Genomic DNA, 15,156 nt, shown 5'->3' on the forward strand with positions numbered 1-15,156 from the left:
TGTCATTGGGCCAACAATGTCCATTCCCCACGTTTCAAAAGGCCATGAAGTGGTTGACGGATGAAGATACTCGGGCGGTCGATGCATGTAATTAGCATGTATCTGACAGGCATGATATCGTTTAGCATAAGCGACAACATCTTATACCATGTTAGGCTAGTAATAACCCAATCTGCGTAGTCGGTCCCACAACTTAGGACTAGGCTGATGAGCTCCACAGATGCCATCATGAGCTTCTTTAAGAGCTTCTTTTGCTTCTCTATTTGACAAACAGCGAAGCAAAAGCCCATCGTATGATTTTCGATACAGAGTCTGGGATTGAGAATCATAGTAGAATCTAGGTGCTCATCTACGAATAGATTCTATTTCCTTGATGTCTTCAGGCAATAAGCCGTATAAGATATAATCGATGATCGGAAATCGCCAATCTTTAGGTTCGAGCATTGCAGGTTCCTCTTCAACTGCGTTGATCTGTAGTGTATACTTTGATTTGAATAATTATCTGCTTGTCACTATAACCTGTTGGGTAGTACTTTCAGGTAGAGCTAGGGTAGCCGCCAGTGATGCCAATGCATCAGCATAGGTATTCTTGAGACGGGGTATATGGTCGATGTAGAAGCCCTCAAAGGAATCGGCCAATGCGATTGCTGCTGTATGGTAATGAATGAGGTTTTCATTCCTAACCTCATATTCTCCCTTCATTTGATTAACAATGAGTTGAGAATCGCCGTACGCTTCTAAGTGTTTCACCCACAGCTGTTTGGCTATATCTAGGCCAACTAACAAAGCATTGTATTCAGCCACATTATTAGAACACGGCTCTGTTAAAGAAATGGCGCGTGGGAGTATGTGATTTTGGGGAGAGATAAAGACAACCCCCACTCTAGCTATAACCTGACTAGTAGAACTTGTCCTTGCTGCACCATCAAAGTACAATTGCCATACTTGCTCTCTAGAGACGATGTTTGCTTCATACATCTCATCAGGTATGTCCTGGTATAATTCGGTCTTTTCTTTCAGTGGATGATTGGCCATAAGGTCACAAATAGCCTGACCTATCACTGTTTTTTGAGGTTTGAAGTGGATGTTATATTGGGAAAGCAACAAAGCCCATCTGGCGAGTCACCAATTCAATGCATTAGGCTGTGTCATGAACACCCGAATAGGATTGGTCTAGGAAATGACATGTATGGTTTGCCCAACCAAATAATGTCGCATTTTGTAAACTGTGAAGACCAGCGCCAAACATTCCTTCTCAATAAGAGGATAACGAGGTTTGACACCCGATAGAGTCCTACTGAGATAGTAGACAGCTTGTTCATGGTCGTTTTCATCATGTTGTGCCAAAAGTCCTGCTAATGCATGATCTATAGCCCGGATGTATATCAAGAAAGGTTTACCTAACTTAGGTGCGACCAATATCGGTGGATTGGAGAGGTATTACTTAATCTCCTCGAACGCTTTCTGGCAAGCCTCATCCCACATAAAGGATACTCCTTTTTTCATTAGTTTTGAGAACGGTTGGCATTTCCCGGATAGGTTAGAAATGAACCTGTGAATATACGCCAATCGTCCTTGTAAGCCTCGGAGCTCCTTAAGATTCCTGGGAGTGGTAGCTCTTGAATGGCCTTGACTTTATCTGGGTCCAAACGAATTCCATTAGTCGTGACTACGAATCTGAGAAATTTACCGCTAGCCATCCCTAAGAATGACTTAGTTGGATTCATCTTGAGCTGGTGTGCTCGCATAAGATCAAACATTATTTTCAAGTCGTGCAAATGGTTTTTCTTGTCACGACTTTTAACGACCATCATCAATGTAACATTCTACAGTCTTTCATAGATGTTTTTGAAAGATAGAGGTCATAGCGCGTTGATAGGTAGCGCCCGTATTTTTTAACCCAAAGGGCATTACTGATAGTATATCCCTGAAAGTGTTCGAAAGGATGTATGCTTTTCATCATCTGGATACATTTTGATTTGGTTGTACCCTAAGAATCCATCCATAAAGGATATTCTTTCAAACCCGCACGTATTGTCAATAATGACGTCTGTGATAGGTAAAGGAAAATCATCTTTAGGACAAGCCGAATTCAAGTTACGGAAGTCGATGCACACTCGAATCTTCTCGTTCTTTTTTAGAACAAGGACAATATTGGCCACCCAATCAGGATGTTGCTCTTCACGGATAAATCCTGACTCGATGAGCTTTTTGACTTCAGCTTCAATTGCTTCCATGATTTGGGGCCGAAATTACCTTTGCTGTTGTTTAACAGGCTTGATGTCTGGTTTCATGTTTAATCGATGCATAGCCACTTGGGGATCAAGCCCAGGCATATCCTCGTAATTCCAGATGAAGGCATCACTATACTCTCATATTAGAGTAATAAGGTCTTCTTTCTCTTCTGACGACAGGCTATCGCTTATGAATATGAGTTTTGGATTAATCTTGTCTTCCATGTTCACTTGAATCACCTTGTCGTCAGTAGGGGGTTCACGTTGTTCAAAATGATGTTCCCATTGTATACCCAGCTATCGGCTTAGCGGATCATCAAACAAAAGTAGTTGATCATCTTCATGATTCTCTATCGGAGATACCGAGGTTATGTTGGCCATGAGTACCTTGAATACAGCTCCTGTACTGGTATCGGATTCCCAGCAATTAGATTCAGAAGATGAGGTGAAAGAATCATCATCTGACTCTCCTTTGGTTCCGAAACGCAGCATAAATGGTGGAGATTCATAACCCAATCCACTACGAGTTTTGTGATAATAATCTTCCAACTTTCCTTCTGGGACATACGCAGATCGTATTGGTGCTCGAATCCCTCTGTCGAAATTTAAGCCATGTTTATGGATGAAATCGTATCCCATATTCTTCATAAGCTTTTGGGTTGTTAGAGTAAAGTATGAGAATTACAGATCCCTTTTCTCTTTCTCGGATTCCTCCAAAATAGTTTGCACCGGGCCGTCACTCTTTCGGAAGATGATGTCTTTTTGACCGTTAACCTTAGCCGGTAGTATGAAGACTGATTGTGAAGATTCGATTTGTCGTCGATTTGTCACAAAAGACGACTGAATCGGCATGTATAAATTTTATTCAGCATATAACTTGGATGGCGGATTCGCTACCACATCAGCGTTTGTACCTGGCATGTTAGGATTCAATTCCACACGCGAGAAGTAAGCTAAATCATTATTATTAAAGATAACTCCGCTGTCCTCATAGACATGATTATTTACATCCAGATCTTTAAGACCGATTACGATGAGTTTTATGTTATTAAAAACAAGACCCTGTTCGTGTTCAGACTCGATATCGGCTTCATTACCTCTATCTGGTTATTCGCTCAGTGGTACCTCAAATGGCTCACCATCAAGATAATGGATAGAATCAGTAAAATAATTCTCTACCCCCTTGAATGGTTGCTTCTCTACGACCACTATTTTGATTTCACCACTCTCACCTACATATTTCATGCATTGGTGTAGAGTTGATGGAACAATCAAATTATTATGGATCCATGGTCGACCCAATAACAAATTGATACGAGTCGCCGTGCGAGCACCCTTTGGTCGTAGAATTACCAAAAGGTAGGTTGAGAAGAAAACTAAAACAAAAGAACAATTTAGTATGGTGAAGGAAAATACCTTCTCTAGATTATGAAGAACAAAAGATTACAATCTCTCCCTCACAATCTCACTAGAATCGAGAACAACCTCTCAATCCTCTCTAAACCCTAATATAAAGATTAGAATCTCGCTTTAAGATTTTAGATTCTATCTGATTCTCTCTGATTGCTTAGAAACCCTAAAACAATCCCTTATATAAGTGTACAAACGTGGATGGCAATTTGGTAAATAACTAAGCCTAAAACCAACAGGAAACGCGTGAACAGAAACCCAAATGAACCAGGAAAGCTCCGATGAGTCGACTCATGAACAGTTATGAGTCGACTCATGACCTTATATGAGTCGACTCATAACTGATGAGTTGACTGGTCAGAAACTTTTGCTAACAGGGCTTGAGTTCTTGAGTCGATTCATGACAGGCATGAGTCGACTCAACCTGATGAGTCGACTCATGTACATGTATGAGTCGACTCACAGGCTGAAATCTGGATTCTTTGAATCTGCTTCTCGTCATCTCGTTCCACGCTTCCACCTGCATTCTACTGTACTTTTTTACACCCTTATTCTCATGCTATCATGAGAATCATCTATCCTCAAGCTCCCATGAGGATCGCTAAGCTCTCGAAGAGAAGATACACCCATATCATGGGTCCCCTCTTTAGAAAATTGAAGTCCCGTTCAAGTTAGAACTTTTACTGAGGAAACTCTCGAGCTCCTCCATCTTTTCTTCACCATCTGGCCCTTCTAGGACCCTGGTCTCGACGTCCGATCGGAAACATCTCATCCATCCCGCGTCTCGTCATAATCACCTTTTGCCCCAAGTTGCAATCCTTTATCAATGGCTTTTCTAGAAGTCTAATGCATAGCAAGACAAACTTCTTTCTTGCATTCACTAGTCTCTTCGCTCGCGTCACCGTCCCCAAGCTTGTCTCTCTCGGAAGAGATGCCGAACGAAATATAAACTTTTCACCATCCTTAGTGAAGGTGTACTTCTGAGCCCGCCTCTCGTAGATCGCATATCTATCCCATAAGTACGGATTGCCCAGTATAATCTGACAAACATCCAATAGAATAACGTCGCACGTGACTTCATTAATATACGACTCGTGGAGCGTAAATCTGACAGTGTATTGATCAACTACACTCCGTTTCTCCTCCTTCTGAATCCACCCTAATGGATAGGACTTCGGATGCTTGACCGTCTTCAGACCCAGCTTCTGAACCAATGCCTCGGATATCAAATTCTTCTCACTGCCTGAATCAACAATGACATTAACCAAACTGGTCTTCACTTGTAACTTAAGAACAAAGAGTTGCTCTATTGGGTCATCGTCCTCTTTTGTGGTCTGCTTCCCCGCCATAAGGTTGAGACTGCTGGTTGGCTTTGTTATCCCCGGGACTTTTTTCAGACCTTGAGCTATCATGTATGCTTTCTTCTCCTCTTTCTTCTTCAACCCTCTTGGCTTGAGATGAGGATACTTCTACCAGCACAGATCAGCTGTGTGTCCTGTCTTCTCGCAGTGACTACAAATCAGCCCTGCCTTCCCTGGATCACCCTTCTTCTTCTCCTCCTTAGATTGAGAACCACTAGATTCGCCTCCCATCTGTTTGGAGTCTCATTTAGCCTCGTTGCCCTTCTTTTGCTTACCCTCAAGGGCAATAGCCTTCACGCTCGCCTCTGCAATTGATTCCACCGTGAATAGCTTCATCTCCTTTCGGATGTAATCGCTCAGTCCTGCCATATACTTCATAAACACGGAATATTCCTCTGTCGCAATATTGAGGATCATCGCCTGCTACTGGAACTCCGTGGTGTATTCTTAAATAGTTTGATTGACCCTTTGGCGCAAGCCGTACCACTTGTACCAACGCTCTTCAAGGAATCCCACCGGGTAGAACTGCTTCCTCAGTAACTCCTTGAACCTGTTCCACGATACCGCCTTCTTCTCCTGCTTGCAGTAGGATTTCCACCACATCAACGCGTGCTCTAAAAGCTTCAATGTCGCGAACACTATCTTCTCTTTTGACGAATAACCATAAAGAGTAAAATACGTCTCCATCCGCTCGATCCAGTCATCAATCCTCTCGATGTCAACACTCCCATCATAAACAGGAATCTCCACCTTCAAGTCAATCTTTAGGTTCTGATAAGAATTCTTACCCCCTTAATGCAATGCAGCCTTAACGGTCTCCTCCTCCTCGTCGGAATCTGAATCTACTCTTTCCACATCAGACTCAACAATTTTCTTCGAAGAAGATTCACATTGTTTGCCACCTCCATGGATAAGACTGATGAGTTGTGTGAGAGTCAAACCTATCGTCTCGATCTGCTTCTCCAATGCATCAATCCTCGTGAAATTATCTCCTTCAGCCATCTTCTTCCTTCTTAAAACCTGGACTCCTTCCAATGAAATAAGGATCTCGCCAAGCTTCTGGTATTATGATCGAGTCAGGACCATACACAGGATGCCCCTTCACCGGATCTGATTACTCTAATACCAACTTGATACGAGTCGCCGTGCGAGCACCCTTTGGTCGCAGAATTACCAAAAGGTGGGTTGAGAAGAAGACAACTAAAACACAAGAACAATTCAGTATGGCGAAGGAAAATACATTCTCTAGATTATGAAGAACAAAAAATTATAATCTCTCCTTCACAATCTCACTAGAATCGAGAAAAACCTCTCAATCCTCTCTAAACCCTAATACAAAGATTAGAATCTCTCTTTAAGATTTCAGATTCTATCTGATTCTCTCTGATTGCTTAGAAACCCTAAAACAATCCCTTATATAGGTGTACAAACGTGGATGGCAATCTAGTAAATAACCAAGCCCAAAACTAACAGGAAAACGCATGAACAGAAACCCAAACGAATCAGGAAAGCTTCGATGAGTCGACTCATGAACAGTTATGAGTCGACTCATGACCTCATATGAGTAGACTCATAACTGATGAGTCGACTGGTCAGAAACTTTTGCTAACAGGGCTTGAGTTCCTGAGTTGACTCATGACAAGCATGAGTCGACTCAACCTGATGAGTCGACTCATGTACATGTATGAGTCGACTCACAGGCTGAAATCTGGATTCTTTGAATCTGCTGCTCGTCATCTCGTTCCACGCTTCCACCTGCGTTCCACTGTACTGTTTTACACCCCTATTCTCATGCTTTTATAAGAATCATCTATCCTCAAGATCCCATGAGGATCGCTAAGCTCCCGAAGAGAAGATACACCCGTATCACAAATTGTAAGTTGTCTCTACATCGATGACGTAGCAAGTGACATCCGTCCTCAAATCACCCATCTGACATTTGAGTTTGATTTTGCCAAGGGGACGAGTATTAGAGGCATTGAAGTCATATATGGTGGTTCTCGTTGTTGATAAACGATACAGAGGAACTCCAAGGTAATGAACGAGCCGCAATGGAATGATGCTCAAAGCAGAACCAGGATCAACCTGAATTCTGTCTACCCGAATAGAGCCGATGTACCCTGTGAAGTGTAACGGTCTATCATGTTTTGGGTTTCTCACATGCATGTCTTCTTGAGAAAAGGTGATGCACGACATTCTTCTTCGAAAAACTTGACAACATTGAGGATAAGCTTCTTCTAGCATTGTTCCGGCTGGATTTGGCATAAAATGAGTGAGGAAAGCCTCGTTATCCGCCAATGCTTCACGAAGAGCTTCTCTCATTGATCGAGATAAATGTAGAAGCTCAAACAAGGTAATCCTTACTGGGATATTGGCTAACTGAGCCAACACATCAAACCGAAAAGAATCTTTCGAACTCTCTGGCGTATCTTTCCTGAGTGCTTTGTTGTAACGAAGTTCTTTAGCTTGAGCTTGCTCTGCTACTTCTTTCCCTGGTCTGGATGGTGTAGCCCCTATTTTAGAATATTTCTTTAAATATTCTTTTCCTCCGCGTGTTCCTGATATCTGTGTAGGTTGTGTAGTGAAGGCTGGCTGCTCATTCTTAGTACTGCTAAGTGATGCAGTCTCAACCCCCTCATCTGGAATGGCCGAAACGACATTGCAAGATCTTCACGTGGCTGTAGTTTCTTTGAGTTTGCCGATGTCCACTGCTTGTTCATTAGCAAGTCAGGATGAACCCACATCAATTCACCTATAGGAGTAGTGTAAGGGACCATCCCCTTCTCTTTCTTCTGATACGGGTCGAAGTTCACCACTCTCGCCTCTGCTTGAGGAATTGGTTTCACGCTGTCTTGTACCTGCACCTCGGTGAAATCTCCAAATTGAAGCGAGACCATATTCATAGATACTTTCTTTTGCTCAGCTTGAAGGGTCATCACACCTGCGTCTAACAAAGCTTGAATCTTGTCTTTCAGGATGTTTCTTTTGCTCAGCTTGAAGGGTCATCACACCTGCGTCTAACAAAGCTTGAATCTTGTCTTTCAGGATGTAACAAGCTTTGTCATCACACCTGCGTCTAACAAAGCTTGAATCTTGTCTTTCAGGATGTAACAAGCTTTAGTTGGATGATGTACCATCCTATGGTATATGCAAAAGTTAGGATCATTAGTCCTTGATACTTCTGCGTTCCGCTTTACCTCTGGGAGCTTGATCTTATTCATCTTGATTAAAGATGTAAGAATGGAGACCACATGTTCATCTTTAAAATCGTATTTCTTCTAAAAATGATTGTCGGATGTATTTCCCTACTGTTTGGTAGAGGATTTCGGGGATGGAACTGTCTCAACAGCTAATGTGTCTTTCCCTTGTGATTGTTTCTGGGAGTTATAATTACCTTTACCACCTCCCTTTTTAGGCTGGAATTCTTGAGGTTCTTCAGCACTTATCCTCTTGAGCATGTTTTCCACCTGCTCTCCTTGCCAAACCAAATCTTTTCATGAACGGGCTTCAACAACGCCCATCTTGGACAAGATATTGATAGAAAGATTGTTGCAACACATCTCCACGAGGGTAGCTTCAAAAACTTGATCGCGTGAATGCAACGATCGATTTCTGAATCTCTTGAGGAAGTCACTGACTGACTCCATCTTTTTCTACTTTTCAGACAATAGTGTAGTCATAGACACTTCAGTGTCATCGTCGAAGAATCGGGCTAAGAAAAGCCTCTCCAAATCTCTCCAACTCTGGATTGACCCTGGCTCAAGTCTGCGAAACCACTCAAAAGCCACCCCCTTCAGGGTGCTAATGAATAATCGAGTCATAATAGGGTCATCACCCACTATATGACTGGTCTACGCTTGGAAGTAATAAATGAGTTAGGTAGGAGAACCCTTGCTATCAAATTGCACCAAGTTGAGTGGTTTGAATTTTGGAGGATATAGGATCGCATCCCATTCACTTGGATAGGGTCTTGACACCCCCAACTCTTTGAAGTTTCCTTGGACCTTTAGTGCGTCAAGCTGCTTCTGGAAATCCTCCCACTTCTGATCTCGTTCTTTCATACGAGGATTAGATTCAGCTTCGGATGATTCAGAATAAATCTTCACAACTTTTTCATCCTCGTCTTCATCATTGCAGTCTTCTTCAACAGGTGAAGGTCTTCTACGCCTAGATCCTGAGACTTGGGAATGAGTTTTTTTCTTCTTCTTTTCCTTCTTCTCATGGAGTCTCTCCACTATTGCTTCCAGGCGTCTGATGGACTCCTGCTGTTTCAGAATGGTTGATTATTGCTCTTCCAGCTACCGTGAGAGCTCTTCCTCGTTTCCTATCATGTGAGCACTTGCTTGCTCGCTTTGGTCTGTATTGGAAGGCTGAGAAGTAGTAATGGCTAAATTTTCAGGTTCTTCATCAACACCATAGGATATACCCGCTAGTTTGCGGTAATCTAGCGGGATCATTGCTCCAGTACGAGAATGAGTATGTTGGTAAACACCCTGACTTTCAATGAGTGCCTCTCATAATCCGGGAGATCTTTCAAAATCAGAAGACTCAAAATCATCAGCTGAGGTTTTGCTTTTACCCTTGCTGGCCATGTTGATCGTCACTTTAATATGGCGATTCTTGGATGCTTGTTTCTTAGGGTGAAAGCGTCTTCTTCTTGATGATGAGACCATCGCAGTTCGGTCAATCATTCAAAAACTAAAGATTTATGCGTTAACTCCCCACATGGGCATTGGAAAAGCACTACAGAGATAAGCTTCTCACAGCAGCAATGTGATTGCATCTGACTCATGCTGCGTTTGCGTTTGAGATAATCCCGAAGGTCACTAGCTGGACAACCCCCAGTCAAATCTGTCATCATGGCTTTACCCAGATGAGACCCTCTGAAGGATAGAGGTTGACAAACTCCATCGTTCATATGACGGCATTCGTTAGTAAAACGAGTTTGACGCTTGTGCCTTCTCAGTTGGCTCTTAACCTGAGGTTCGTTTTCTTCACGAACGTCAGTATGAACCACTTGTTGAAACTGTTGAACCTCTTTTCGAGCATGAGGTTCATTGTCGGAGCCTACTCGGGTACAAGGGTGAGGTCCGTCATTCGGACATTCCTCATTCACCTGACCCTCGTCAGACTTGTTGACCTTAGATTGATTAACCCTCGGTCGATATTGGAAACCGTCTAGCGAGACCAAAGCTCGAGCCCTGCGGTGAGCTTTGTTCTGACACTGACGTTGTCGAGCGCGTCTCGACAGTGGATTAACTAGAACCTTTGCCTCAGCCGAAGCTGGGCGAGGTTCGTTATCAAGAGCCATAGTTTGGCTAGTAGAAGCCGAAGTTCAGCTAGGTTGTTTGACAACCCATTTCTTAGCCTGACGACTAGTTTCTGGAGCCTCCTCTTTGAGGGGCTTGGACTTTTCCTTGAGACTAACTCGAGTTGAATCATTAGAAGCCACCTGGGCTAAAGTCTCATACGAGACTCGACGACACTTACGTGCCTTCGTGGGACTAGACTTATCAGAGGAAAGAAAATCCTCATATTTGGACTGGTCAAATTCGATGACCAGAGTCTCGACGTTCATTCCCACTGCAATCTTATCTGATTGCGCCACCACCATCTCGTCAGAGAGAATAACTGCTCCCACTATGGTCGCCATCGTCTGTAGGGTCAAAAAATTGATGTTGGATTGATGCTCTTATTTTAAGAAATGGGTTCGATCACTTGGTACGAAACCCTTACAACCACTCATACTCTCTCGATTACAGAGGAAGAGAAGATTAATTCAGCTTTTCTTTTGTTTAAGGTGGGTTCTAGGTGGCGAAAGGATGCTTTCCCCGATGCTTGAGTCGAGCTTGCCTCCCGTTAACGATTAGACCAAGATCACAAGAGCTTCTGACCTTCGTTAACCGGATGGAATTGAGGTTCGTACTCCGAATCGACGTGCAGAAACTCTTGTCTCTGATGCTTCATGAAGTCCAAGCTTGAAAATCTCCAATCAATTAACAATCAACTAATCAACCCCTTTATCTGTAGCCACCGACGTGCTATAATCACGGGTAGAGGGGCGTAACTGCATCCTCCAAATTAGCGTACACCGTAACGTGCTCCTAAAGATTAGCCCACATGGCTGACTAAGTCTTTGGAGACGTTACAGGTAAATCCTACGTGGGTGATGAACCTCGACCTCAATTGAAACGGAATTCGTCAAGTAAGACGAGCCTCGAGGTTCATCTTACCAAGCAAAACCTTGCAGTAGACCAGTTTTTCCTAACGAATTTTGTCTTCACTGACTTCGTCTGACGAACCTCGCTTTCACTAACGAACTTCATCTTCGACAGCTAAGTCTAACTACGTAGTAAGTCTTGTAATTTCCCTTTTAACGAGCCTCATCTTCACTAATGAGTTTCATGTCTAGTAATGAGTTTTGAACCTCGTGTCCAATGACGAGCTTCGAACTCCGTATTCACCAATGAACCTCGAACCTCGTATCTAATGATGAGCTCCGAGTCTTATATCTACTAGTGAACCTCGAACCTCGTATCCAATGATGAGTTTTGAGTCTCGTAGATCCGTTCTATTCAGTAATGAACTTTATCTTTTGATGTTGAGCTCTGCTGCGTGGCGACTCGCGTTCTTGAGGTTGATCTTTTTTAAACAACGAACCTCGTTTCTGATTGAGAAGAGCTTTGTTTCCCTAACCCTCCTTTTCACATTTCGAGTTTTGGCATTTTTGAATGCCTACAAGTACACTGCAAACATAAGTTTCAAACAAACTAACAAACATGGTACAAGCATAGAAAATAAGAAAGATCTTACAATTCTTTTCGATTAACAAACCGTTCTTCGATGGATCAACGTGAATCTTGATGAAGAATAGTGTATATGATGATATCAAGGGCAACTTTCTTCATTAAGATGATCTGATGATGTTAAGCGTGACAAGAAAAAGTTTGTTGAGGCTTTGGAAGTCAAAAACTTCAATCCAATATCTTCTCTTTTCAAAAACCTAAAGCTTTTATCCAAATCCTAGAACTATCTCCTCTATTTATCTCTTTTAATCATATATAACATTTAATCAAACAGGAAAGGGATATCCTAAATGTGGTAGAAGTTAGAGATCAAAAGGAATGATGAACGACTGTGATTAAATTATCAAATCTGTAATCAGTTGACTTAATCATTGATAGTTGCTCATGACCATTGATGGGTTCCTAATCACCATTGATGGGTTCCTATGAACCGTTGATGAGCTGAAATTCCATCTCTAAAATTTTATAATTTGTTCCTGTAGACCATCGATGACCTCGTACCCATCGATGGGTTCCTAACGGGCATTGATGGTACGATGGTTGAAATTTGTGGTTGTTAATTCTTGTCATTCACCTTGTACTCATCTTATACATTTCTTCAGTTGTACTATATCATCTCAAATAAATATTAGTACCAAATGAGAGTTTATTATTACTCAAATAAGATCTATTGTACGGACTACGTCTTACCATTCTAATCCTTTTGATAATAATAAGTTTCAAATTCAAAATACCTGAATACATGCATATTTGAGATATATAAATAGTAATAATAAGCATAAATACACTTTTATATAAGAAAAAGATATGAGGTGCTCCCTCTATATTCATGCATTAATGAAAAGTGTAATCAAACATAGGTATTGTAAAACTCTCCCTAAAACAATGCAGCCAGTGTTTTAAAAAACATGAAACCAATTAACCAAAACTTTGCTCATGCAAAGGTCATCAAAAATTTTAAATTTCACACCAAAGTCCCCTGTTATTAGCAAAAGATGAAAACATACCAATGGTTACACTAGAGATATTTCGATAAAAATCATCCAAAGTGTAAGGAAGAAAATTACATACAAGTTCACACAATAGCTTTATATAAAAATAGCACTAGCAATTAAGATCTAATCACAAAACACTTGAATATGAGAAAAATCACATCAAAGATCACACACAAAATGATTAAATAACATTGTAAAGTATATAAAATAAATAGTAAAAAATTTATACTTGTTCATTGGACAAATTTAGATATACCAAACAATATAATGAGCAATAATAAGATTTGAACTATCTTAATCTTAGAAATTAAGGACCAAAGTGTCGCCTTATCACCTCAACCATATAGGATTTAGGAGGAAGGATGATAGTGTTTGGCGGATGATTATTACCAATCTTAAAATATAGAAATATTCAGTTCAATGTGACTACCTTTTACGATTTGCACAAACATAATCCACGAGGGTGGGTCATTGACCATCTTTTAATGAATACACATAATTTTTCATGGATTTTATAAGAGTGTGGATCTTCGATCATCTTTTAATGAATACACTCATTTTTTGATATATTTTAGCATAAATACATATTTATACATATATAAAATAAATATGTTGCAACATTCAAGTCAAAAATAAGCTAAAAAACTCTTGATATATTCCAAAAATATCTTATAAATAAAATATAAAAAATCTTTATCACCATTTCACATTACTAAACATGACAAGTATAAAATTAGGTGTATGAAAATGTAACATGAAATATCTTAAGTAACAATGTGTCAAGTAATCATATTTTTGTTATTGTGTGAAGGAATATATATATACACACACACACACACACACACATATATATATATATATATATATTGTAGGCGTCAAAAATTACCTATAGGTGCACACGGCTCGAGACAGAGAGAAGATGATGAACATCGCTATCCAAGTCACAGGAGCTCATTTGATGATGACAAACACATAAAGTGAGTCGACGGACCATATGAAGGAACGAAACTTTGGAATAACAGGAACAAGAGCTGATCGGGAGCCCCGCGTAGTTTACGAAAGGCGGAGCACCCCTCGTATCCTATTTACTCCACATATGATTCAATCATGGGAGCCTGTAGATCTCCTCATCGGATTTCCAACGCATATTGAACCACATAATTCCAAGTCCGTATGACGAATTTACAATGGAAACAAACTCGACACACCAAAACCAGAAAAAGCCAAACCGAGACACCCCGTGGTGTCTTGGCTTGGCCAAGACACTTATAAGTGTCTTGGCCAAGCCAAGACACCACGGGGTGTCTCGGTTTGGCTTTTTCTGGTTTTGGTGTGTCGAGTTTGTTTCCATTGTAAATTCGTCATACGGACTTGGAATTATGTGGTTCAATATGCGTTGGAAATCCGATGAGGAGATCGCCAAGACACTCAGAAGTGTCTGCAATACAAAAAAAACGCTGATTTTGGTTGTTTTCGACGGTTTTTTGATCGTTAACCACCTGGATTTGTAACTGATATGATAATATGATAAAGTGGTTTCAACTAAAGATAAGAAGGAATCAACCATTCTTATCCGAACACAGACTCCTGAAGCCTATAAATACAGCCCAGGGCCTTCATTTTTCAAGATCTAGAATTCCCGAGCGTTGGCAAAGCCCTGCCGGACTGAAAACTAAAGGTGCACAAATTTCAAAGAGGAGGAGGAGACTTCAGCGGATTCTTCGGCATAAAGAAAGAGAGTTCGTCAGATCTGCAGCTCCTGCGTTCGTCCCTTAAGATTACCCCGTTGCAGTGATCTTAAGAAGAGTAATTATCTCGCTATTGCCGAGATAAGCGCTTCGGCTTCTTGATTTCTTAGCGAATCGACGAAGCTCCGGATCTGATCTGATTGTCAGGTGGTCCACGGATATTAATATCCCGTCACAGGCCAAGATCCCACGCAAGCAGAAGACCGATAAATGATCTCTGTGATGTTAGACGAGAACTGTATTTTCATTGTGTAAAAGTCTTATAAAAAGACTATCTTTTTGTATTTTCAATGTAACGACCGAAGTTGTAATGAGTACCTCAATGAAGAAACCAATTTTCTTCCCAAACAAGCTGGCGACCACAGTGGGAGCCATCAGCTTCGCTGTCGAAGCTGTCGTGCCACAGCCAACGATCAAGATCCCCGTGGCTGAAGAGGTCGAATGCGAGTTTGACCAACAGAAATTTGAGGAGTACGTCTCCTCCTCCTCCTCCAGATCTGCCTCGGCTCACAAGTACAGGAAGGTCTCCTCCTCCCAGAAGATCCATCGGTCTTCAGATTTGAAGACCCAAGAAGACGATCTCCCCACTACTGCTGCTGTAA

The 15,156-nt window shown here is 41.4% G+C and overlaps 1 protein-coding gene across 1 annotated transcript; it reads right to left on the bottom strand.

Moving 5' to 3' along the window:
* Positions 499-1,035, bottom strand: LOC109823478 (uncharacterized protein Mb2253c-like). Its single transcript, XM_020389759.1, has one exon. It carries the CDS (start codon positions 1,033-1,035, stop codon positions 499-501), a length of 537 nt encoding a protein of 178 aa, XP_020245348.1.

Source organism: Asparagus officinalis, chromosome 9, assembly GCF_001876935.1.
Source record: "Asparagus officinalis chromosome 9, Aspof.V1, whole genome shotgun sequence".
NCBI classification, from domain to species: domain Eukaryota; kingdom Viridiplantae; phylum Streptophyta; class Magnoliopsida; order Asparagales; family Asparagaceae; genus Asparagus; species Asparagus officinalis.